Source organism: Balaenoptera acutorostrata, chromosome 3 (genome assembly GCF_949987535.1).
Source record: "Balaenoptera acutorostrata chromosome 3, mBalAcu1.1, whole genome shotgun sequence".
NCBI lineage: Eukaryota > Metazoa > Chordata > Mammalia > Artiodactyla > Balaenopteridae > Balaenoptera > Balaenoptera acutorostrata.
Genome location: NC_080066.1, coordinates 1974474 through 1999425, shown reverse-complemented (window position 1 = coordinate 1999425; position 24952 = coordinate 1974474). Strand labels below are relative to the sequence as shown.

Sequence of the window (24952 nt, the reverse complement as noted above, 5' to 3'; positions counted from 1 at the left end):
GTGCACACTCCCGCTCCGACGGTTTCTCCTTGGCAAGTTTAAACCCCGCTTTTCTAGCACGCTGAGCAGGATTGCTTTTGCAAGCCTGTGTAACCAAGTCTTGACGGAGAAAAATGCAAGTAGTCTGCAAACTTTTTCTTTCTCTTCAATTGTCCTCTCTCTCCGGTAATCCGGGTCACCAGATCCAATCTTTGCTAGACTTTAAAAATGTATTTGAGTAGACTCTCTTAATTCACCCCACCAGACGCAATCTGCTACTGTATAAGCAATGAGCAGCCAGAGAGAACCCCGCTGGGGCAGCCATTTCACCAGCTCCCTAAAATGCAGCTATATTTGGAAGACCTCTATGTAGGAAGTAAGGCTAATCGTTCCCAGAAGATTAGGTGTGGTTTTCATGAGCTCATCAAGCGGGTGGTTCCATGTTTCTATTTTTAAAATTGTTTATAAAGATCATCCTTCGTTGGTCAGAGACAACAGATAGAGGAGAGACGTCTCTCACGTTATGATTAGAGGCAACAACCCGGCCAATCTGGTTCCCAGAGAAAAGGCGAAGGGAGCTGATGATACAGTTTCAGCCGAGACTGGGATAATCTGCTTTTGAGTCCCGGCCAAATTCCACGGAGTCCGCGGCCAGGCCAGTCGGGCTTCTCCCAGCCGGGGCGCGGGCTGCATCTACCACCGAGTCAGGGCGGCACGGTCGGTCCAGGCAGCGCGCCCTCCTGCAAGAGCAGAAGAAGCTCAGTCCCCTGGACCAGGGTCGGGGGGTGGTCCAGCCCGGAGACCACTTGGAAATGGTACTCGCCCCGCGTCATTCATGCCGCTGCACTCTAGTATTTAAAATAATTTGGGGGATGGCTCAGTGTCCCCAATCAGTCGTCACCGTTTAATTTGCTAGTTGGGCTCGCTTTTACTAAAGTCTCGGGCGTCTCCCCTTGTTGTCACCAACGCCGCGGGCCCAGAAGCACAAAGAAGTGATGGGCGTTAAGGTCCTACAGCGAGGGCCTTGCTTCTCATCTCAGCTAGCCTCTGTCCGCCGGCAATTCTCAGATGACTTCCTTGGGTGGGAATAACAATTCACTTTCCGTAGGAGAAACGTGGAGAGTCTTCGAGCGGGTCCGCGGCAGTCTTGCACTTGTGTGCGTGTGAGGGTGCGTGGACCCGAGACGAGCTTGGGGACAGGAAAGGGCCGGACGCGGACTCAGCGAGGCCGTTGGAATCTGGGCTCCACCTGGCACGTCCAACGTGCGGGTCGCCGAGATGGAGAGGGTGGGGGCCTTACAGCGTCTCTCCCTCTCGGGGCTGCCTTGCAAAGTGTCCTGATACTCGGGAAGCCCTGGCAGGGGCGCGGGGCTGGGGGCAGCGTGTGCCGCCTCGCAGTGGGCATCGGGAGTGTCCGGCAGGGAGGATTCCGTGGAGAGAAGCGCTGTTTCCCTAGAACTTCCTTCCGGCTTCGCCGCGAGAAAACGCTTTCCACTCGAGAAGGAAGATCACTCTAGACGCCCTTGGACCTTCTTCCCCAGCGGGACAGAGGAACCCAGACCCGAAGCTGGGGGTTAGGAGGAGACGGGGCACATACACTTTGTAACCGGGCGGTGCCACCAATAACCAGTTCCGATAAAGGCTGCAAAGAGCGAAACCAGGTTTTGCTGGCGGGGACCCCGGCCCTCGTCCAGCGCCCCGTCACCTCCCACGGCAGCCTCTCCCAAGCCCTTAAACCGGGTCGGTGCTGGGGGCCACGCATCACCGCCCTGCGTGTGTGACCTGCACCGAAACCTGAGCGGGGCGCGCCGCGGTTCCGGGAAGCTCCGTGCGCCTCCTGCAGCGCGGCGGGGGCGGCACGCGGCGCCTCGGTTCCCCCCCGCGCCCGACCACCGGGCACACAGACACACCCTCCGGCATGGGGGGCGCGGGAAAGGGCCGGGGACCCCGCAGCAGAGCCGAGGGCGCCGGCACCTTAGGAAATACGCTCTTCCCTCGGCGGCCGGGGGCGGAGGCAGGGTCGCCCTCCCCAGCTCCGCGTCGGGGCGCCCTCTACCCCGCGGCTGCCGCGTCCTCAGGTCGGAGGGAACTCGGGGGGGTTTCCCAGGCGGTGGGCCGGGGCCGCGCAGCGGGCGGGGGCCCCCGGGAGGCGTGGCGAGGCCGGTCCCGCTCCCGGCGCGCCCCACCCCTGCCCCGCCTCCAGCCCCGCCCAGCGCCCCGAGGGCAAGCGGGGGGGAGGCCGGAATTTCCCCTCGCGGGGGCTCGGGCTGCCCCGCAAGCCGGCGGGCTCTTTCTGTTTACGGAGAGAAAGGGGAAATGGAAAAGGCGGGGAGGCGGCGGCTGGAGTCCGCTGCGCCGCCCCTCGGCCGGCCCAGAAGCTGTGAGTCAGGGGCGGACGAGGGCGGCCCGGGCGCGCGGGAGACGCGGGGCTCACTCGGCCGCTCGGGCCCGGACGGCGCGCCAACGCTTCGGGACCGGTAGCCCTGGCTCGCGCTCCTGCCGACGCCGGACCTGGGGACCCGGCGCGCCCGGCTCCCGGGGGCCGCCCGCCAGCTGCGCCGCGAGCCGTCGGGGGGCGGCGGCGGGGGCGCGCGGAGGCCGCAGGTAAGTCAGAGTTCGGGGGCTCGGGGCTGTCGTTCGATCGCAGCCCTGCTGGCTGCCCCGGCGGTTCGCACCCTGAGGTCCGGGGAGCCCCGGCATGCGGGAGGGCTCCGGGGCCCTGGGAGGGGGCCGGGGGCCGTGCCAGTCTCCGGCTGCGGCGCTTCGGGGCTGCGCGCGGGTCGCGGCTGCAGCCGGCGCAGCTGGAAAGCACCTTGCGCAAGGGTCCCACGGGGCGCCGCCCCGCGACTCCTCCCCCTTCCTCCTCCTTCCCGGATTCCTAGCGCGCGAGCAGGGCAGGTCCCTGCTTCCCGCCGCGGGCACCAGCCGCACGGCTGCGCCCTCCCTGCTCAGACCCGGTGAGTGCGCCCCGGAGGCGCGGGGCCCGGCTGCCGCTGGCCCTGGCGATGGGTGCTCTTCTGTTGTGCAAGCCCTTTTAAGGCTCCCTTCGTCTTAAGGACCGGGAGGAAGGGAGTCGGGGGCCGGGGGGCGGTTAGCGGGGTCGAGAGCCTCCGAGCAGCTGAAACAACTTCACGCTTGCACCCCGGATCCCATTCTGCGACCAGTAGGGTGGTTATAGCAGAACACGAATGCTGGGCTTTTGGCCTAAGAAAGAATGTTAAGGGGAAAAATGTTATTTCACAGATGTTTCCCCATGGAAATGCAGTATCAAGATTCCGAAGTTCTAGTTCTAGGCGGAGAACCACGTTGAAAAGGAAGCGCAGCGTCCAGATTGTCCCAAAAGTTAACGGGGAAGGCCGCGAGCTGTCTTTAAGAAAACATTGCAATGTCTGTTTCACTTTTGGAAAGACGTATTTTGGCCCAGAATAAAGGACTGCTCCCGACAAAAACAGGGAAAGAAGCAGTAATACAGTTGCTTTGCGTATCTGTGGCCTGAGTTTTAGGTACTTGCCAAGTAGAAGGTAATTTGAATCGGCAGACGCCCCCAGATCTGATGGATTGAGGTTGGTGTGCGGTATTTCTGGCAGACGTCCTATAAGGAAAATTGGATGGTTGAGGCATCTAGAGGTTTTGAAGTGGCTGTGCTTCTAACACAGCTAGAATGGCTTCATTCTCGGTTTCTTTTAAAAAATAAATTTATTTATTATTTATGTTTGGCTGTGTTGGGTCTTAGTTGCTGCACGCGGGCTTTCTCTAGTTGCAGCGAGCAGGGAGTGCTGAGGTGCGCGGGCTTCTCCTTGCTGTGGCTTCTCTTGTGGCGGAGCACTCGCGCTCTAGGTGCACGGGCTTCAATAGTTGTGGCTTGCGGGCTCCAGAGCGCAGGCTCAGTAGTTGTGGCGCGGGCTCCAGAGCGCAGGCTCAGTAGTTGTGGCGCGCGGGCTCCAGAGCGCAGGCTCCAGAGCGCAGGCTCAGTAGTTGTGGCGCGCGGGCTCCAGAGCGCAGGCTCAGTAGTTGTGGCTCGCTGGCTCTAGAGCGCAGGCTCAGTAGTTGTGGCGCGCGGGCTCCAGAGCGCGGGCTCTAGAGCGCAGGCTCAGTAGTTGTGGCTCACGGGCTTAGTTGCTTCACCGCATGTGGGATCTTCCCAGACCAGGGATTGAACCCGTGTTCCCTGCATTGGCAGGCGGATTCTTAACCACTGCACCACCGGGGAAGTCCCAATTCTCGGGCTTTTTGAGAAAAAAATATTATTAGAAGAAGTCTTATTGGAGGTGTGCCCTGAGGGGCAATGTACTATTTTGGCAGAAAAATCTTTTAAATGCGAAGTAACATGAGGTATAATCATCCTTTGTAAGGTAGGAGCCTACGCCAGTAATCTTGGCCATTTTCATTCACACTTGCCAGGAAACCCTCAACTTTTGTTTATGGAGATGGAAGTAGCTAAGAGTATGCCATTATGTTTAGGAGAGTATTTCCTCTTGGCTTTACTGCCAATTTCAGAAATAATTTGAAGCAGATAACTTTGTATCTGCCCATTTGTCCATTTCTAAAATTGGTATAGTCCCCTCCTGCGTTAACAAGTGGGGATTTAATGCAGATTTTTATTGAACACTGTGTGGGGAAGGGTGCTTGCTGCTAAAGTGAAATACAGATCCCTTCATCATTCACTTTTCTAGACGTCTACTGATGGTGAATAACGCAGAAATCGTTAGCATCTTGTCTGCTTAATTAAGGCCTGAAAACGCTGAGGCTTTTGCCGATGCCTTGAGCGGGCGGTCATCAGGGTTTTCTCGGGAGCACGCTGGTTTGCGGGAGTGGAGGCTGGTGTTGCTAAGGGATTAGTGGCGCGGAAGACACACTTCTCCACCTCCCTGCCCTCCCCCAGCAATCAGTTACGGGCGTGTGTGTTTCCGCCTCTCAGGTTTTACATACAAATGTTCCAGACTTTCTGCAGGATTTAAAAACCAAAACCTGCCTTTCCTCTCTGGATCAGCTAACGGACTTGTAAACTGCATGGACCTTTTCCTCTCTTTATATAGCCCTGTTACTACTGGGAACTTTACTTTCTCTCTGGCCAGCCATTCGCTAAGTAAATCCAGCAGCTTTGGAACTTTTCAGCCAGTGGGGTCCTAAATTTAGCTGTTGTTGTTTCAATTCCATTTTTTTTCCCCTGTAAATTCTACAAGTAGAAACTGCAACTCTGTAAATTCTACAAGTAGAAACTGCAACTAAATGGCCCCATGAAACCCAAGTCCAATGTTCCTCCATTAACCTAAAAAATTCCTTTCATAAGTCAACAGACTCCAAGAGCCTGAATCAGTCTTCCTCAAAGACCAGCCAGGTCTCAGAGAGGGGGCTTTCCTTTGCTCTCTAGACGTAACTGTAATGATAACAGCCATCAAAACATTTCATTGGTTTCTGCCTTTTTTTTTTTCTTTCTTTCTTTGTCTCTTATTTTAGAAACAGTCTTTAAAACCTAACTGTGAAGAAGGGGGAGGATGGGGGGTTGGGGGGGAATAGGTAGCCCCAGCCCATTTGCAGTTAAGAAAGGCCGCCTAATGCAGTATCTGCAAAGCCAGGCATCCGACCCAGTCCTTCGATTTCATGCGCATCGTAGCAGCTGCAAAAGACATAGTTTATTTACTGTGTACCAGACTCTGCACCCAGCACCTTATGCTCTAGAACTCCTTTGAACCTCACAACCACCCACAAGGGACGTGCTGTTGTTACTTGCATTTTGCATGTGGGGAACGTCGACATGCAATGAGGTTAAAGTACAAAACTTGCCCAAGATCATGCAAACGCTAAAGGAGGGGCTGAGATTGGTCCCCTGCAGTCTGAGTCTAGATGCCGTGTCATAACTGCGCAATCCTAGACTTCTTTCCCCATACACAATTTGTGGTGGCGCAGTGGTTAAGACTCCGTGCTCCCAATGCAGGGGGCCAGGGTCCGACCCCTGGTCAGGGAACTAGATCCCACAATGCATGCCGCAACTAAGACTTCACATGCCACAACTAAGGAGACTGTGAGCTGCAACTAAGGAGCCCGCTGGCCACAACTAAGACCTGGCCCAAGCAAATAAAATAAATATTTTTTAAAAAGAGCATTTAAAAAAAAAAAGAAAGAAAGAAATGGATCGTCCAGTAACTTAATAACGACACTAAATTGCATGTTTCTTTTCTCAAGTGAAATTCACCAAGAGGCCTATGTCTGGGTCTTGTGGGCACGTGGCCCCAAGGTGGAATATTTCCTGGAGTTTGGTGCTTTTGCTCCAGGTTGATGGGAGCCTGTGGCTTTTATGTAGCCCTGTGTGTTGAACGTATTGAAGGCTTGTGCTTTCAAGAACCTGAAACACTTCTCAGAGAGAGGCTGCTTCCAGGAGCGCAGTAGTTTAAGTAGACATACATACCTTTTCATTTTCTTAGGTCTCTTAAGTCCTTTTATCTTTAATCCTTTGGAATGGTGTTGTTCCAAAATCCTGAGTAACAGCATCATTGTTTACCCTTGATTTACCTTCTTTTTCTCATTTACAGATCCCCAAGGGTGGCTCCTGATTTGTATATAAGAACTGAAATACGGTTTTGGCTAATCAGAGTTAGTTGACCTTGCCCATGTCTTGCTTATGATAGATTTGGCTTCCCTGGCTTCTTTATAAAACCACAGCTTCTAGAGAGTCATTGATCTAGATATTAAGTTAACCTTCTTGAGTCTTTGAGATGCATGCTTTGTACTGTTAAAGAATCCTGGTCACAGGAGGGGACAGCTGATTACAGGTTAAAGGAACCTTCTCCTTTCTCATACCATCATCACATTTGCTTAGATTAAAATCCGTTTGACATGCTTCTGGCTTCAGGGCCTGAATTTTATTTGCAAAGTTAGCTCCTGAATTTGGTAAAGGAGTTTTTTGTTTTTGTTTTTTTAAGTAATTTTCCATTTTAATTTTATTTATTTTTTGGCTGTGCTGCGTGGCTTGTGGGATCGTAGTTCCCCAATCAGAGACTGAACCCGGGCCACCACAGTGAAAGTGCTGAGTCCTAACCACTGGACTGCCAGGGAATTCCCAAGGAGTTTCTTTTTTTAAAAAAAGTCACCCACGGCCTAAAAGCCCCAGAGATCATGCAGGGAAGATTGTCCCCTTGCGGGGGCAGCAGGGCTGGAAACTGTCAAGTGAGCTCGCTGGATCTCAGGGTTCCTCTCTGTAAAATGAGCGCTGGACTTAAAGGTTATCTAAGGGCCCTTTCTTTGCTGTCTGCGCACTTGACCTCGCACACACCTTGGCCAGAGCCCTTATTTTATAAACAAAGTCATATAGAAGCCTGTTCCCAGTCCTTTCATGTCAGTTTCCCATTGATCTCAAATGCAAGTACAAATACAGTCAACTAAGTAGCCGAGGTTTCTTTTGCAGACTCTCTGGGGACCCTCACAGTGATGGAGTTCATGAGCACTGGAAGTGACAGCAAAGAAGACATCGATTTATTAATGAAACATTTGAACGTGTCTGATGTCATAGACATTATGGAAAACCTTTACGCGAGCGAAGAGCCTGTAGCCTTCGAACCCAGTCTGATGACCGTGTGTCAGGACAGCGGTCCCAAGGAGGAGAAGCGTTCCGACCCGGTGCTGCTCAGTGGCCAGGAGGGGCCTTGGCTGTCATCGGTCCGATACGGAACCGTGGAGGATTTGCTCGCTTTTGCAAACCACATATCCAACACCGCAAAGCGTTTATACGGACACCGACCCCAAGAATCTGGAATTTTATTAAACATGGTATGTTTTTTCCTGATCAGTTGAGTGCTGTGTGTTCAGCTCACTACAGCTGCTGCACTTCATGCTGAGTGCGATTTGAACTTGGTTCAGACTGGCTGCCAGGTATGGTTTTTAAAAATGGAATATCTGTAAGAATCACCTCCATGGGAAAGGTGCAAAAAACAGTCTTCGTTAAAAGTTCCATTTAAAGAATCTTTTCCATCTTTTAGGAGTACTTCTACAAATAGGTAATTAAGAAGAATGAATTTTAGTTTAACAATTCACTGAAGAGCTCATTCGTCAATTAGGCCAAAGAGAAAGGCTTCCTGAGATTCCTTCATCTGAGAGGGGAATAAAGACTTTGTCTTTAATTAATATATATTTTTTATGTAGTATAGTTGATGTATAATTTTATATAAGTTACAGGTGTACAATATAGTGATTCACAATTTTTGGAGGTTGTACTCCATTTATATTAGTATGAAATATTGGCTGTATTCCATGTGCTACACAGTATATCCTTGCAGGTTATTTTATACATAATACTTTGTGTCTCTTAATCCTCTACTCCCTTCCCCTTCCCTCTCCCCACTGGTAACCACTAGTTTGTTCTCTATCTATGAGTCTGTTTCTTTTTTGTTATATTCACTAGTTTGTTTTATTTTTCAGATTCTACGTATAAGGGATAGCATACAGTATTGGTCTTTCTCTGTCTGATTTATTTCACTTAGCATAATACCCTCCAAGTCCATCCATGTTACTGCAAATGGCAAACTTTCATACTTTTTAATGGCTGAGTAGTATTCCATGGTGTATATATATATATATATATATATATATATATATATATATATATATGTATATACACCACATCTTCTTTATCCATTCATCTGTTGAGGGACAGTTAGGTTGCTTCCATTCCTTGGCAATTGTAAATAATGCTGCTGTGAACATTGGGGTACATGTATCTTTTCAAATTAGTGTTTCCATTTTTTCGGATATATACCCAGGAGTGGAATTGCTGGATCATATGGTAGTTCTCTTTTTAGTTTTTTGAGAAACCTCCATACTGTTCTCCACAGTGGCTGCACCAATTTACCCTCCCACCAACAGTGCAGGAGGGTTCCCTTTTCTCCATATCCTCGCCACGTTTGTTATTTGTGTTTTTTGATGATGGCCATTCTGACGGGTGTGAAGTGATATCTCATTGTGGTCTTGATTTGCATTTCCCTGATGATTAGAGACGTTGAGCATCTTTTCACGGGCCTGTTGGCCATCTGCATGTCCTCTTTGGAAAAATGTCTATTCAGGTCCCTGCCCATTTTTTAATTGGGTTGTTGTTTTTTTGATGTTGAGTTATAGGAGCTGTTTACATATTTTGGATATTCATCCCTTCCTTATTGGTTGTATCATTTGCAAATATTTTCTCCTGTCCAGTAGGTTGTCTTTTTGTTTTGTCGATGGTTTCCTTTGCTGTGCAAAAGCTTTTAAGTTTAATTAAGTCCCATTTGTTTATTTTTGCTTTTATTTCCTTTGCTTTAGGAGACAGATCCAAAAAAATATTGCTACAATTTATGTCAAAGAATGTCTGTTTAATTTTTTTGAAGGCTGAATTTTTGTGCTCCTTTCTTGTCGCATCTTGAAACGTCACGATATATATGTATTTTTTAAATTAAAGATACATTTATCTTTTTTTAAAAAAATTATTTATTTATTTATGGCTGTGTTGGGTCTTTTTGTTTCTGTGCGAGGGCTTTCTCTAGTTGTGGCAAGCAGGGGCCACTCTTCATCGTCGCGGTGCGCGGGCCTCTCACTATCACGGCCTCTCGTTGCGGAGCACAAGCTCCAGACGCGCAGGCTCAGTAGTTGTGGCTCACGGGCCTAGTTGCTCCGCGGCATGTGGGATCTTCCCAGACCAGGGCTCGAACCCGTGTCCCCTGCATTGGCAGGCAGATTCTCAACCACTGCGCCACCAGGGAAGCCCCACGTCACGATATTAATACTGGCTAAATTCAGTTCTTGCAGAAAAGTAGTTTGTGGGCAGTAAATAGTTGTCCACAGATTCAGTCTCTTTAACTGACAAAGTATGAATGACAAGGGCTATATTTGTTTAGTCATCCCAAGTATCCAAATAATCCAAAATATTGTGACAACACTTAGTTGCCACAGTAGGGGATCAGGTGATGTGTCTGGGTGTGGTCAGTGTCTTAGTCTCTCAAAGGTGAATGTAGGTGCTGGCTAGAGGTGACGTAATTTTCAAAAAAGGACAATTCACAAAGGAGTGGGTGGGAACTTGCAAAACATGCTTATTGATGAAAGTGCCTCCTTTCCTTTGGTGCATCTAAAGGGCAAGACGGCTAATGTATGGGGGACGGTGCTGAACAAGTAAAGATTCTGGACCGAGTACTTAATTATTATTATTCTTTTTTGCATACCACATTCGTTCAGTTCAAAACAACACAGTGATTTAGGTCAGCTGTGTAGTGAATTGTTTTGTTAGAAGCCAGTTGTGTTCAGCTATAGCTCAATTTGCAGCAGAATTGCAAAATTACCTTTTGCAAAAAAAAAAAAAAGATTACATTTTACATCATTGTATGACTTGCTTTGGTCTGGATATACAAAACTGTACTTGATAGTTAACTTTGCCTTGAGAAGAGTACGTCTGTTTATAAATGGGAAGTCATAATTTGAATAAGGGTTAATACCTGTTTGTCTTAGCTAAAATATAGCTGGAGAATTCTGGTTCAAAATAATATATATATCTATAATCAGAAACATAATTGTTTAGGTATTTCTCTCTCTTTTTTTTTTACATATTTATTTGTTAAGATGGGTATCTTAAAGGAAAACATGCAGAATAAACACATTATTTTTGCTTGTAAATATGTAGAGACTTAGGCTTATTTCCCCGGACTATCAGACTGATGAGAGATGGGCCGTAGAATTGGGAATGTACAGAAGGGAATTCAGGAAAAATATAAAGAGTACAAAGCAGTAGCTTCCTGAAGGTTTTGGAGTGAGGGATAAAAAAAAAAAAGCTAATGCAGCAAATGAGAGAAATGACGGCATTAAAAGGAAGTGAAAATATTATCAGCAAAGGGTAAGAGTAGAATGTTGTTAGTCCTGTCATGGAGCCTGTGCTCCAGAAATGAATCAAGGCATATTTGGGAGAAAATTTGCAAATAGGACATATCAAAAAAGCAGGGATCTTTACAACTTTCAAAAAGCTTTTTGTTTTTAAAAATGATCAAGAATATAAAATACAGCAAGAAGACCTAACCTTAAAATCCACAGGAAAGTAGACCATGCCTTATTTGGAAAATCACCCTGTGGTTGATGGCTCAGGGGGCTGTGGTTGGCTTTCCTGTCACTGCCCTTAAGTATTAGGTGCATCCCTGTGACAGCTAGTAGCCTGTCACAGCTCCGTGTTTCATAAATAATGGCACAGGAACGGTGACTTGCCATCCCAGATCATAGCCAGTGTGAGACAAGATGGTGAAGGAGGCCACGTTGGCTTCTGGCTTCCTTCATCCTCACGTGTGTTCTCCTGGGACCCATCCCACCTTCAAGACCTTCCTCTTCCCAGGTCCTCCCCCTAAGACTCCATCAAAACTTTTCTCTCCTGGCCTTGCTGCTGTCTGCTTCTCTGCTTTACAAGATGACAGCTAATTATCTACCCAACAGGTTGGTTCCAAGGTAAAGTCGACCTTCAAGTGTATCTACATATGGACCAAATGCTTTCCTTCCAGTATTCATCCATTCATTTGCTAGACAGAGCTCGAACCTCTACAGGGGATGAGGTACTTCTCCAGGTGCTAGAGATATAGTTTGTGTTCCCTGGTAGCTTTCTGCCTGCTGGAGAGGGCAAGTAGACAGGTAATTGTAATGCAGTGTAGGACTTCTCAGTACAGCTATGCCCTGATCGCTATGGGAACGGTCAGGCCGGATACCTCACATAACCTCGAGGGTGAGCAGGAGGAAGGGAGGAATGTCAGACAGGCTTCCAAGAGGAATTAAAAAAAAAAATTTTTTTTTTTTGGCCACACTACACAGCTTGTAGGATCTTAGTTCCCCAGCCAGGGATTGAACCCAGGCCCTCGGCAGTGAAGGTGCCGAGTCCTAACCACTGGACCGCCAGGGAATTCCCCCAAGAGGAATTGTTGCCTAAATTACTGAGTTGGAATCAGCCAGATAAAGGGGCTGGAGAGCAGAGAATGTTTCAGATGGAGAGAATGCCTGGTGTATTACAGGCAACCTACAACCACAGCGCCTGTGGAGTTAATTAGACAGGATGGAGGGCCCAGGAATTACAGTCATATCCTGAAGCATAGGCGTGTAAAATGGTGGTCTGCATGTGTGTGCAAGTGGGTGCTATGTTCCTGAAAAGAATATTTAAAAGATTCCACCAACATCCAGCAGGACCTGGGGAAGAAACTTTAGGAGACTAAGCCAGGGGTTGCTTTGTGTGAGGCTGCTACAAGTTACTTATAATCTAGACCAACTCTCACCCTCATCTGGGGATGAATAACCTAAAATGGATTCTAAACACTCAACTCTTGGGTGACTGTTTGGGAAGCTCAAGAGCCCCAGAGAGCTTGCTCATAGATGTGAGTGTGAGATGCTGGGTCCTGCTTCTCAGGCTTAGTCACGGATTCCTGGTTTCTCAGGGTTAAAAAAACCTTAAAGATACTTGAGTCAAGCTCTCTGTCTGAAGCTTGAATCACCCCCTTTATCAGCTCCAATAATTGCTGGGGCATTTTGGTCTGTGCTTGGAAACCTGTGATGAAGCATGCATCATATTCTAGGGCATTTAATGTCATATCGGGCCAATGCTGATTGTAGGGAAGTCCTTCCTTAGAGGGTACTAAAAGCCATCTCTGACTCCCCTGACTCCTAAGCCCTACTTCTTGACCATAAAAATGTGTATATACATATACGATGAGGAGTGGTGAAGACGGCAGGCCCTTGAATTAAAGTGCCCGGCATGTATCTCAGCTCTGAAATGGGCTAGCTGGGTGACATTGGGCCAGTCATTACAACCTCTCTATGCCTCTGTTTACTCATCTGTAAAATGGGTACATGGCCGCATTCACTCCATACAATGAATGCACGTGACCTGTGTACACACAGTGCGTGTTGAAAGGATGCAAAGTGTTGTGCTTGTGGTTGTCACGCGCCTTCCTTACGACAGTCCTCCCAATGTTTACAAAACTGCACGTCCCCCACGTCTTCCCTCTTCTTTCTCCGACGCCTCTGGCTGTGCCTGCTCCTTCTCGGGCACTGTGGTGTTACCTTTCCTCCTCCTGTGGGTAGCCCCCTCTGGCCTCAAGCCCGTCTTACAGCCCCGAACTTGAACCTGGCTGTCCCTTTGCTGTGGGACCAGCAGAGCAGGACAGAGCCAGCTTGGCCTTTGTTCTAGAACCCGTCCCTCTTTTCCTGTAGCCCGAGGTCACATCCATTTCCTAGCTGCTACCTTACACGGGACCCTTATGGAATTCTTCTCACTGACATACCTACGGACTTTCTCAAGTGCTGCCCCTGGGCCCAGTGTGGTTTTGTGTCAGTGGCAGTGATTGGGATGAGGAAATGGACTGCGTGTCTGCACTTGACCATGGCGTTAGTACGTTAAGGGGTTGGCAGAGGTAATGCTTAACATAGATTTCCATGAGGTTGTTTGCTTGGACCCCTAGAAAGAAGAAGAAGAAGAAGGGGGAAAAACATTTCAAACCGAAATAGGGAAGGTCTCAGACTTGGGGAAGATCCAGGGACTTGGCAGAACCACAGACTGGCCAGCACTTGCATGTCACACCACACGTTCAGGGACTGTCCTCAGAGGTGGCCCGGGAGAACTTGCAGGATGTTTGGAGGAGGGTCCCCAGAACGCTGGGAGTGATAAACTGGGGTGAAGGAACGGGAGTATTTGATCTAAAGAGAAGAAGGCCAAGCTGTGCTCAGTGACGTGTAAATGTAGACATTTAACAACTGATCACGGCTCAGCTTTAATTACAGTCTCTGGAAGATCAAAGGCTCTTATCTAAAGAACAGGAGCTGTGGCTTTGGGGTCAGACAGACCCGAGTTTGAATCCTGACTTCACTGCCTAGTGAGTTCCTTAACCTCCTGAAGCCAGTTTCCTCATCTGTGAGTGGAGGTAAAAAACGTCCTCACATCACAGGCCTGTTGTGAGGAATTGCTGAGTTAATGTATGAAGTACTCAGTAGAGTGCCTGGCCCAGAACTAGCGCTCGGTAGATGGCGGGTATCATTACTCTTCCTCCTGCCGGCTAAGCGGACACTGCATCGGAGTGGGTTAGAGCAGATGTGGGCAGAAGTAAAACTTTCAAGTGAAGTAACTCAGACAAAGACAAATATCATATGATATCACTTATACGTGGAATCTAAAAACATGATTACAAATGAACTTACTTACAAAATAGAAATAGACTCATAGACACAGAAAAAAAACTTATGGTTTCCAAAGGGGAAAGGGAGGGGGGAGGGATAAATTAGGAGTTTGGGATTAGCAGTTACACACTACTATATATAAATAGATAACCAACCAGGACCTACTGGTTACAGCCCAGAACTTGAACCTGGCTGTCCCTTTGCTGTGGGACCAGCAGAGCAGGACAGAGCCAGCTCGGCCTTTGTTCTAGAGCCCACGGATCTAGAACAAAGGAACTATAGCACAGGGAACTATATTCAATATCTTGTAATAACCTATAATGGAAAAGAATCTGAAAAAGAATAGATATGTATATGTATAACTGAATCACTTGCTGTACACCTGAAACTAGCACAACATTGTAAATCAACTAGACTTCAATTAAAATTTTTTTAAGTAAAACTTTTTTTTTCCAAAGTTGAGTTAAGCCCTGAAGTGGATTCCTGGAGAATCGAATGAAATTGGGTCTGTAAATATTTAATAACAAGGAAGAGGCAATAAAGCGAGTGCAGCTGAGTGCCATGAGCGTGGTTTGTCTGAATGTGGTTCCCAGTGGGCTGTAGAAGTGGCCTCCAGGAACCTGAGGTGACACTTCTTGAAAGGAGGTCATATTTCAAAGTTGGCAACGCCGTGGTCTCCACTTAGCCATTTTCCCTCTCGGGTCCTGCGCAGAGGCTGCACTCAGTGAATACTAAAGTTTTAAGTGTAGTGACTTCACATTTCTAAGTATTAGCGTCGTTCTTTGCTTCATTCCCTAATAGTGAGCACGCCTGTTCATGGGGTGTAGCTAAGATTAGCAATCATAGGTCCTGAGTGAATAACGCTTACGGTCACCAGGATTATTCCCAGAGCAGGGCCCGTGTAAGGAGCCCCGTGCATCTGGAGATGAATCGGAGTCTACTCTTTACCCACGTGATCTGCACTCCCCTTCACCCTCTCCCATTCTTGAAATACCTTCATGTCACTTTGATAGTTTCATAATTCCCAAATTCATAATCTGAAGTCATAATATTACTAATGAAATGTAGGTAAAACCTGTGTTTTTGAGACTCTAACCCTTGAAAGAATACCCAACACATTTTTTTTAGGAATGTGCTCCAGGTCATGTCTCCCGCGGACTATCTTATTAATTTGTTTTCATTTTATCTATAATTATTTCTCCTCTCAATTTTTCACTTTTGAAAAATTGAGATCGACTTTATATGCAGTAAAATACACAGATCTTTAATGTCCAGTTTGATGAGTTTTGACAAGGGTACATACCCTTATAACCCACACTGCTATCAGGATATCTCTCTCTTAATTTTTTTTAAAATTAATTAATTTATTTATTTATTTTTATTTTTGGCTGTGTTGGGTCTTCGTTTCTGCGCAAGGGCTTTCTCTAGTTGCGGCAAGCGGGGGCCACTCTTCATCGCGGTGCGCGGGCCTCTCACTATCGCGGCCTCTCTTGTTGCGGAGCACAGGCTCCAGACGCGCAGGCTCAGTAGTTGTGGCTCACGGGCCTAGTTGCTCCGCGGCATGTGGGATCTTCCCAGACCAGGGCTCGAACCCGTGTCCCCTGCCTTGGCAGGCAGACTCTCAACCACTGCGCCACCAGGGAAGCCCTTAATTTTTTTTAATCGTTAATTTTATTCATTTATTTAAAAATTGAAGTATAGTTGATTTACAATGTTGTATTAGTTTCAGGTGTACAGCAAGGTGTTTCAGTTATACTATACTGTGTATATATATATATATATTTTTTCAGATTCTTTTCCCTTATAGGTTATTGCAAAATATTGAGTATAGTCCCCTGTGCTATACAGTAGGTCCTTGTTGGTTATCTATTTTATATATAGCTGTATGTATATGTTAATCCCAAACTCCTAATTTATCCTCCCCCCCGTCCCCTTTCGTAACCATAAGTTTGTTTTCTATCTCTGTGGGTTTATTTCTGTTTTGTATATAAGTTCATTTGTATCTTTTTTTCTTAAGATTCCACATATGATATCATATGGTATTTGTCTTTCTCTATCTGACTTACTTCACTTAGTATGATCATCTCCAGGTCCATCCATGTTTCTGCAAATGGCATTATTTCATTCCTTTTTACGGCTGAGTAGTATTCCACTGTGTATATGTACCACATCTTCTTTGTGCATTCCTCTGTTGATGGACACTTAGATTGTCGCTCTCAGATTTTGAGTCTGCTGGTTCTCAGACCTCTTGTTCAAAGTGTTTACTGACTGATGAACCCTCAGAGGTCAGGGGTCATCTGTCTCTTGTTCATCGCCGCCTGCTCAGCACCAAACACAGTGCCTGGCACATACCATGCACTCGGTAAATATTAAATGAGTGAATGGATGAGAAATGGTTCTGCCCTTACTTTGCTTACGTGGCACTGTCAACTCATAGCTCTGGCATAACACATTGTTTTCCAGAATCCTCTGTGATCATCAGTTCATTTCCCTACTCTCTCTGAGTGTGCGTCACCTCTGAGTAATAGGTATGCAGACTAACAGTTTAGCACATTTTAATTGGAAACAAGTCAGCTTGCATGCACAGTTTATGTTTCTGCAATGTTTATTTTCAGCCTTTTGGTCACAGCAGTCATGCTGCCTTAGGTAAATCATTTTTAAAGTTCTCTTTGGCAGTGAATTACTCACACATAGATAGAAATATGATCAAGTCTGACCAGGGATGTGTTTCTGTTACATGCTTTCTCTGTTTTGCTGACGCTCTAAATATAGCCTCTGTACACTGTTATGATTGTATACGGTGACATTAATTTCGAACCCTGCGTGTAAGAATGCGGTCTAGTAACCAGTTTCTAAAGGGCGGGTCTCAGAAAAGGACTTTGCTGAAATTCTCACCCTCCTGCATTTTTGTTTTGTTGTAGGTAATCACTCCCCAGAATGGACGCTATCAGATAGACTCTGATGTTCTTCTCATCCCTTGGAAGCTGACTTACAGGAATATTGGCTCTGATTTTATTCCTCGGGGGGCCTTTGGAAAAGTGTACTTAGCACAAGACATAAAAACTAAGAAAAGAATGGCATGTAAATTGGTATGTACTTCATAACCAGACAGGGTGCCCTGCGTGTTCGGCATTGGGGCTTTTGTGTGTTCGTTTATTTACTTTACTCAAAGCTGGCTGCCCTTTGACTGCCTCTTATCTAAGGGTGCTGTGTCCAAAAAAAGCATCTGTGTTTTATAGATTTGCTTGCTACCTGGGGCCATTCAGGCCCCAGGTCTGCTTAAGGGCATAGTTGATTTTAGTCATTTTGCTCTGATAACAAAGAAAGTACCAGCTTCTTTAGCGCCAGCTCAGATAACTTCATCCCTCTTGTGGTGGCTGAAGGGGACCTACCCTGCAAGAGCACATCTGTTTGCTGCTGCTTTAATGCCACCCACTGGGGAGGGGACCAGGCAGGGAAGCAGACGCTGGGAAAGCTGCAAGTCTCCTCAGGACTACAGATTAAAGGGCTGAATTTGGGAGAAAAACCCCATCTCTTCCTATTGAGCAATCACTGCTGAGGTGCCCCACTTTGGAAAACCGTTTGGCAGGACCTACCAAAGTGATGCACACACGCCCTGTGACCCAGCAATTCCACTCCTGCAGGTGCTTGCCCAGCAGGCATGCACACGCGGTCACCAGAGCCATGTGCTAGAGTGTTCATGCCGGCAGTATTTGTAATAGCCCCAAACTGGAAAGTTTCCACATGCTGAGATGTGGTGTATTTACATAACTGGGATGCTGTCCAGTGAAGAGAAGAAATGATTTACAACTTCGTAATGCCGATGATAAATCTGCATTAGGTGAAGCCAGAGCAGCTGGACACAAAATAGGATCTACTGTATGAGATTCCTCTTCCATAAAGGCCAAAAAAGGCTAAACAAACCCATGCTGTTGGAAGTCCCATTAGTGGGTGCCCATGGGGAGCAGGGACAGGCAGGGGTCAGCGGAGGGCTTCAGGGTGCTGGTGGACTTCTGTTTCCTGATCTATATAGTGGTTACATGGGTGTGTTCAGTTGAAAATTCATTGAGTTTGATACTTAACCAGTTTTGCACTTTTGTGTATGTCTGTTCTACTTTAAAGTTTTGTTTTTTTTAAAAGTGCAATAAAACAAACTCACTTTTTTTTTTTTTCAAACTCACTTTTGATTTAACGAAAACAAAACAAAATAATTACTGAATATCATCTGTCTCTCTTATTGTCATGTGGGCCTTGTTTGTTCCTCCTTAAAGGGTGGCCAGAGCAGCTGTTATTAAAAGGAAGAAAAGGAGGTAATAGAGTAAGTTACTGGAAGGTTGCATTTAGGAGATACGTCCAAGTTAAAAAAAAAAAAATCTGGAGACATTTTTTAAAGCTCTTAGAACCAAAGTGTTCTGTTTTTCAGTTTCATCATAAAAGACGTGGGAAATAGCTTTGTGGGTTTGTTTTCCTTGCAGTCCTTATATTTAATATTTAAGCCACATTTTTTCTTAAAAAAGAGAAACATATAAGATGATTAACAACCCTAAACAGGTCCAAAAGGATGCAGGCTAAAGAATGAGATCCCTTTCCTTAAAGTAACTACTGTTAATGGGTTCTTAAATGTCCTTCCAGAGAATTCTATGGACATGTGTATGTATAGTTGAACATTTTATTACAAATGGGAATATAATATATGTACTTCTGCATCTTGATTTTTTTCAGTCTAACAGTATATTTTGGAGACATTCCATATCTATCTGCACTGAAAGAGCTACTTCTTTCTTTATTAATGACTTCCGATTTTCTGTAGAGTAGGTGGCCAGTGCTTATTTAAATACATTGTTAGAACACAAGCTGAGAGACCAGAGACATTATATTATTTCATGACAAGGAATATTGAAAATATGGCCTAAAATCTAGGCGCCATAGAAATTACATGTATAAAAGATGGGAAATTACCTCCTCTGTTTCAGTCATGAATAATTCTTCAGTTGGGTATCTATACTCTAAATGAAAGCAGTATTTCATTATTTTGTTTTTTATTTTCTTATTTTTTTTACCTTAAGCAGACATGAATGTAAAGGCATATCTCAAGTAAACACTATCTTAACTCAGGAGTACAATTTCACAACACATCCGAGTATCCTTGAGGGCATTTATTTGCCTTCTGGTTTGTGAGTTGACCTATGTTGTGTATTCTTTTCTTTATCCTGGGGTTGTTTAGAATCTTCCTTGTGTTTTGTGTTCTAGATCCCAGTAGACCAATTTAAGCCATCTGACGTGGAAATCCAGGCTTGCTTCCGGCACGAGAACATTGCTGAGTTATACGGCGCGGTTCTATGGGGCGAAACCGTCCATCTCTTTATGGAAGCAGGCGAGGGAGGGTCTGTCCTGGAGAAACTGGAGAGCTGTGGACCCATGAGAGAATTTGAGATTATTTGGGTGACAAAGCATGTTCTCAAGGGACTTGATTTTCTGCACTCAAAGAAAGTGATTCACCATGACATTAAACGTGAGTTCTCCTTGGACGTGTCCCTTTTTGGCTTAAAAAGGACTAGTTAGACCTTAGGCACACGGCTCCTCCTTCAATCTGAAGGTCCTTGGTGTCAGGGAAGACACCCCTCCCCGCCAGCACTCTCCCCCTTTCTCCCTGGGTTCCTGAGATACATTTTAGAGTCCAGTGGGATCACGAGAGCTTTCAAAGTCATAAGGAAGGATGATTTTCCAATGGTTGTGGAAGAGATTATAGCCACATGTCATTAACGACTGCCTTGTTAATAGGCTTTAAAAATAGTAACATACTTAAAAACAGAGTCAACATTTTTGAAAAACAAATTGCTTTTTAATTTTGAATACAAATTTGGCAATAGTCCCTTAAAGAAGCTTTCACTGACTGCTTTCTAGGAATAAGAGATTGTGGGGAAATACACAAGAGAGACCTGCTATGAACGCTTAATATCTAAGGGTAAATTGAACTAGCAAAACTTGTCCTGACAAAAATTGGGTATTTTACTTTTTTCTTTTAGAAAGTGGCTTGATAATACTATGCTTATGTCTTAGAATTTGAAACTCAATATATAAAATATAAAAAATATTTTTTCCAGCTTTATTGAGAAATACTTGACATATAACATTGTGTAAGTTTAAGGTATACAAGGTAATGATTTGATATATGTATGTATTGCAAAATGATCACCACAATAGGATTAGTTAACATCCATCCATCTCATGTATTTATAATTTTTTTGTGTGGTGGGAACTTTTAAAATCTATTCTCTTAGCGACTCTCCAATACGCCATTCAGTATTATAGACTATGGTCACCATGCTGTACATCACAGCCCCAGAACTTTTTCATCTTATTATTGGAAGATGAAATAATATTCATCTTATTATTACTTTTCATCTTATTATTTGTAACCTTTGACCACCTTCCCTAATTCCCCCCACCCCAACCCGTGGCAACCACTCTGTTCTCTGTTTCTATGTTTGTTTGTTTGTTTCTTTTTTAGATTCCACATATGTTAGATCATATGGTGTTTGTCTTTTCTTGTCTGACTTATTTCATTTCGCATAGTGCCGTCAAGGTTCATCCGTATTGTCACAAATAGCAGGGTTTCCTTCTTTTTTTATGGCTGAATAATATTCCATTCTATATATCACACAATTTATATGTATATATTATGTATCACAAAAATTTATATATATATACAAATCTTCTTTATCCATTCATCCATCAATGGACACTTCGGTTGTTTCCATGTCTTGGCTGTTGTATCTTGAGGATTATTAATGGCTACAATCATTTATATCCACCTTGGCTGAATTCTTGACAAATCTGAAGTGGTTTTTACCTAAACTCTCACCCAGATTTCATCCTTCTCTTTTGAACATAATAAGCCCATTTTAGTAGGGGAAGCATTTCAATCTATCTTTATATGGAACTCGTTGTTTTAAATAATGTTTTCATTTTAGTTAGGGATAGATACACCATTTTTTACTGAAAATTTTCCTCTCTTTATAGCTAGCAACATTGTTTTCATGTCCACAAAAGCTGTTTTGGTGGATTTTGGTCTAAGTGTCCAAATGACTGAAGAGATCTATTTTCCTAAGGACCTGCGAGGAACAGAGGTAATTATGTTCACACCAGAATGGGCAATATCTTACTAAGAGTAAAAATAAGATGTGCTAGCATTACTGCAGAAAGGACAAAGAAGGGGAGGAAAACCATTACATTAAATCATTGTTATCATTGGACCATGTTTAATGAGCATTTACTCTGTGCCATGTATTCTTCAGCCCTTGAAATAAATTATATTGTTTAACCCTCACAATAGTATTATCATAGGCAAATACTATTACTCCCATTTTAAAATAAGAAAATAAGCTTGAAGAGGTTAAAATAAAGTGCCCCAAGTTACGCAGCTACTGATAGATCAGGGCCTCGAAATCTAGTTCTTTCTGAGTCTAAAGTCTAAGGTTTAACAGCTATGTCGCTTTTTGATATAACTAATATATGTGGTTTTAGCATAACTAATATTACTGTTTTGGTTCAATTACAGCCGTAATTGTCATGGTCCTTAAGAACATTAACTGAGAACTGACAGCATTTCAGGCCTCTCTTGAATCTGGGAAATCTTAAAAGAAGTCTCATTTACTGGAGCACAAATGAATCTTATTTGAAGATATAAACTTGCTATACTATTTAACTCATTTGTGAAGCAAAAACAACAAAAGCAGAACTTTCCTGAATCTAAATGGGATTCAGAGAAATGCGTTCACGGGCTGTCAAATAATATATTTAGCGCTCACCTTATTAGGCTGAACAGCTGATCTGTGTAATGTGTGTCTATCGGGCATCTGCTGTGTGAAGGCTGCTGTAGGTACCAGGGATGGAGCGCAGGGCAAAGCCAATAAGGAGTCTACTCTGGAGGAAGGACCCATTTTAAATTTACCTGAATTATTAACGTTTAACCATTTAGTTCACAGTTGGTTATGATGGGTATGGGGTTGGATGCATCTGGGAAGGTACATGGGTGTAGAAGCTGCCTTCCTGACCCATCTCCATGACTGTGAGATGATAAAACTATCAGAGGGTGAACTGTCAGAGCCTCCCAGCCCCATGCCCTTCTAGCTGTTGAAAGTGCCCTCAGGAAATGGAGAGAGGGCAGTTGGCTGAACCTTTGCCCCAAGATTATCAGGTCAGTCCTGGTGTTAATCAGACGATAACCTTTAGTTTAGCTAGTAAATGTATTGCACTGAACTCATAGCAGTGCTAAAAAAAAAATTGTCTGCCTTTCAAACCAAGATTCTGTAAGCCTTTTCTTAACTCTCTGAAAGCAAAGACTCCCCCCGGGCAGCAGAAGAGATCTTTGTTTTTGCTGTTATTACTGAACTTATTCTGGAAAATACTTGGGAGAAGATCCTGGAGAGTTGTCTTCAAGCAGAATAATGTTCAGAAGAGAACATTATTTATTTATTATTTTTTTTAAGAATGTTTTAGTCACCAGATCGTAGGAAAACTTTCCCAAAGCACAAAATCTAATAAGACAACACTTATGACATGTTTTTTTCGGAAAATACTTCAGCATATTTTGGCAGTCGTCAGACATTCAGATATGTGACACCCTACCCTTTTTCCTGGAGCCAGTTTGGGAAACAAACTATTTATGGTATTAAAGATGGAAAATACCTTTCTCTTCCCGGCAGGGTGATCAAATTGAACATTTTGCAATAGCCAGAGAAAGACATCTCCTTTCTGGGATTTTCTAGCAGAAAGAGTGTGTGCTTGGGTATGAGATAGGAGCACAGAGTCTGTTCCTGAATAGTATTTGGATTGAGGTATTTTCACCAAATGTAAATTGCTTTCTATGACGGGCTAAACTGGCCTTGGTGTTCCTAGTTATAAACTCTTCTGATCAACCCGTGCTTGTTTACCCTCTGTTTGGCACTCACGGTCGGAGTGTGATAGTGAAGTGTGATGGTGAGTTGAAGTGGGAAGGAAAGCTCTGGGCAACCTTGTTTTGACTCCTCATCCTTACGGAGCCAAGAAGGTATCATTAGTCAAGGTCAACCGTGCAGATTCGCTTCCCATTAGAACTTGATCACTTGGCTACAGATGATTTCTGATCCCCCCAACAGAGCTCATTCAAATTCAGGACATGATCCTGTAACCATGTATTGATAATACACATACAGGGTTAATCTGTCCTATCTTTAAGCTATTGTTTTTGAATTCCCTGCTACAGAGAAGGAAGAAAAAAATCAACGTGAATAGCTAATTAGAATTCCTTTGATTGCATGCTCCCTTTTGGAAAGTTCTTATGTAAGGTCACACGTCATCCTCACGTGCACGGACACACACACACACACACAGTCTCTTTCCCTTTGTAATAAATGTGTTCAGAGGTGAAGGCCTTGACCCCTGACCTCTAGGCTCCTTTGCTCCAGTGCCCACACCCTCGGGTGCACGAGCCCCACAGAGCCAGCCCTGAAAGGAAGTGCCCTTGACCCGCATGCCCTGCTGCTCTGGCTCCTTAGGGCTTGAGGAGCCAGGAGCGTGAGCCGTGGGCCTCTGGGGGGGTGATGGGGAGCCGCCCGAGGGGTGGCAGCCAGATCTCCAGGGGGAGGGGACGCTGCCGTCCCCGATGTGCTATCACACGGTCCCGCCAGGGCCCTGCGCACATAGCTGCCCTTGGTGACGCCCGCAGTAACGCTCTGCCTGATCCTCGCTTAGGGGAGCTGGCAGGGGTGCAGCAGGGTGGGCGCTGCTGTTGGGCAGGTGTCCTGACCACTGTGCGTGGTGCTAAATCTCGTGATTTTATTTGGTGAGAAAGTCCTTCAGAGAGAGAGAGAGAGAGAGAGAGAAAATCAGCGAGGGAACCAAAGCCAGCCAGCCCGGAATTGTGTTGTAGGAAGTACTTGAGGCAAGTTAGGAGGGGGAAACTGGGCAATTTCCCCAGGTTTTGTAAGCCAGTTCTTTATTTATTTACTCTGAAATGTACTCTGGGAACACTCGCCCGCTTCTCCACAGTCAGATGACAGGCAGCATCAGAACTTCTCAAAGCTAAATATTGACAGTGAAGGTAGTAACTGCTCTATGCCTGTACCCGCCGTAAAGACACGGGTCCCCAGGGTTTGCTCTTTTTCTCTTTTTTTACGTTTAGAAACAAACGCTGCTTAGAGAAACCATTTCTAAACCTAGCCCTCCTTTTCCAGCATCGGCTCATAAAAACCAGACAGAACTTACACAATGTGAACATGGCATGCCTTCAATATTTAGTCACTGGGCTCCCTGGTAGGTAGAAATAAGAAGTGGTTCATAGAAATGACCAGTTAGGGCTTCCCTGGTGGCGCAGTGGTTGAGAATCTGCCTGCTAATGCAGGGGACACGGGTTCGAGCCCTGGTCTGGGAAGATCCCACATGCCACGGAGCAGCTGGGCCCGTGAGCCACAACTACTGAGCCTGCGTGTCTGGAGCCTGTGCCCCGCAACGGGAGGGGCCGCGATAGTGAAAGGCCCGCGCACCGCGATGAAGAGCGGTCCCCGCACCGCGATGAAGAGCGGTCCCCGCACCGCGATGAAGAGTGGCCCCCACTTGCCGTAGCCGGAGAAAGCCCTCGCACGAACCGAAGACCCAACACAGCCAAAAATAAATAAATAAATAAATAAAGTAGCTATAAAATTAAAAAAAAAAAAAAAAAAAAAAAAAGAAATGACCAGTTAGGATCACTTTCCCACTATTACACTTTAAATTCTTCTCTTCCGCCTAGTGGGTGTTGATACCCTGGAGACTTCTGCTGCCTTTGATGACTGCAGATAGTTAGTGG

General features: G+C 45.5%; 1 protein-coding gene across 5 annotated transcripts in view; it reads left to right on the top strand.

Moving 5' to 3' along the window:
* Window positions 1–495: 495 nt before the first annotated feature.
* The window catches only part of MAP3K8 (mitogen-activated protein kinase kinase kinase 8), a 28590-nt gene continuing 4133 nt past the window's right edge, over window positions 496–24952 (top strand). The window contains exons 1-5 of one of the 5 annotated variants that reach the window (XM_007188427.3): window positions 496–794; window positions 7382–7743; window positions 17046–17213; window positions 19375–19636; window positions 21148–21254. In XM_007188427.3, the coding sequence (XP_007188489.1) occupies window positions 7405–7743; window positions 17046–17213; window positions 19375–19636; window positions 21148–21254 (876 nt within the window). In that variant the 5' untranslated portion in view covers window positions 496–794; window positions 7382–7404. Of the gene's footprint in view, window positions 795–2214; window positions 2584–2897; window positions 2937–3061; window positions 3543–7381; window positions 7744–17045; window positions 17214–19374; window positions 19637–21147; window positions 21255–24952 lie in introns of those variants that run through there. The other 4 variants (XM_057542027.1, XM_007188424.2, XM_007188426.2 and 1 more) reach the window with 4 other exon arrangements.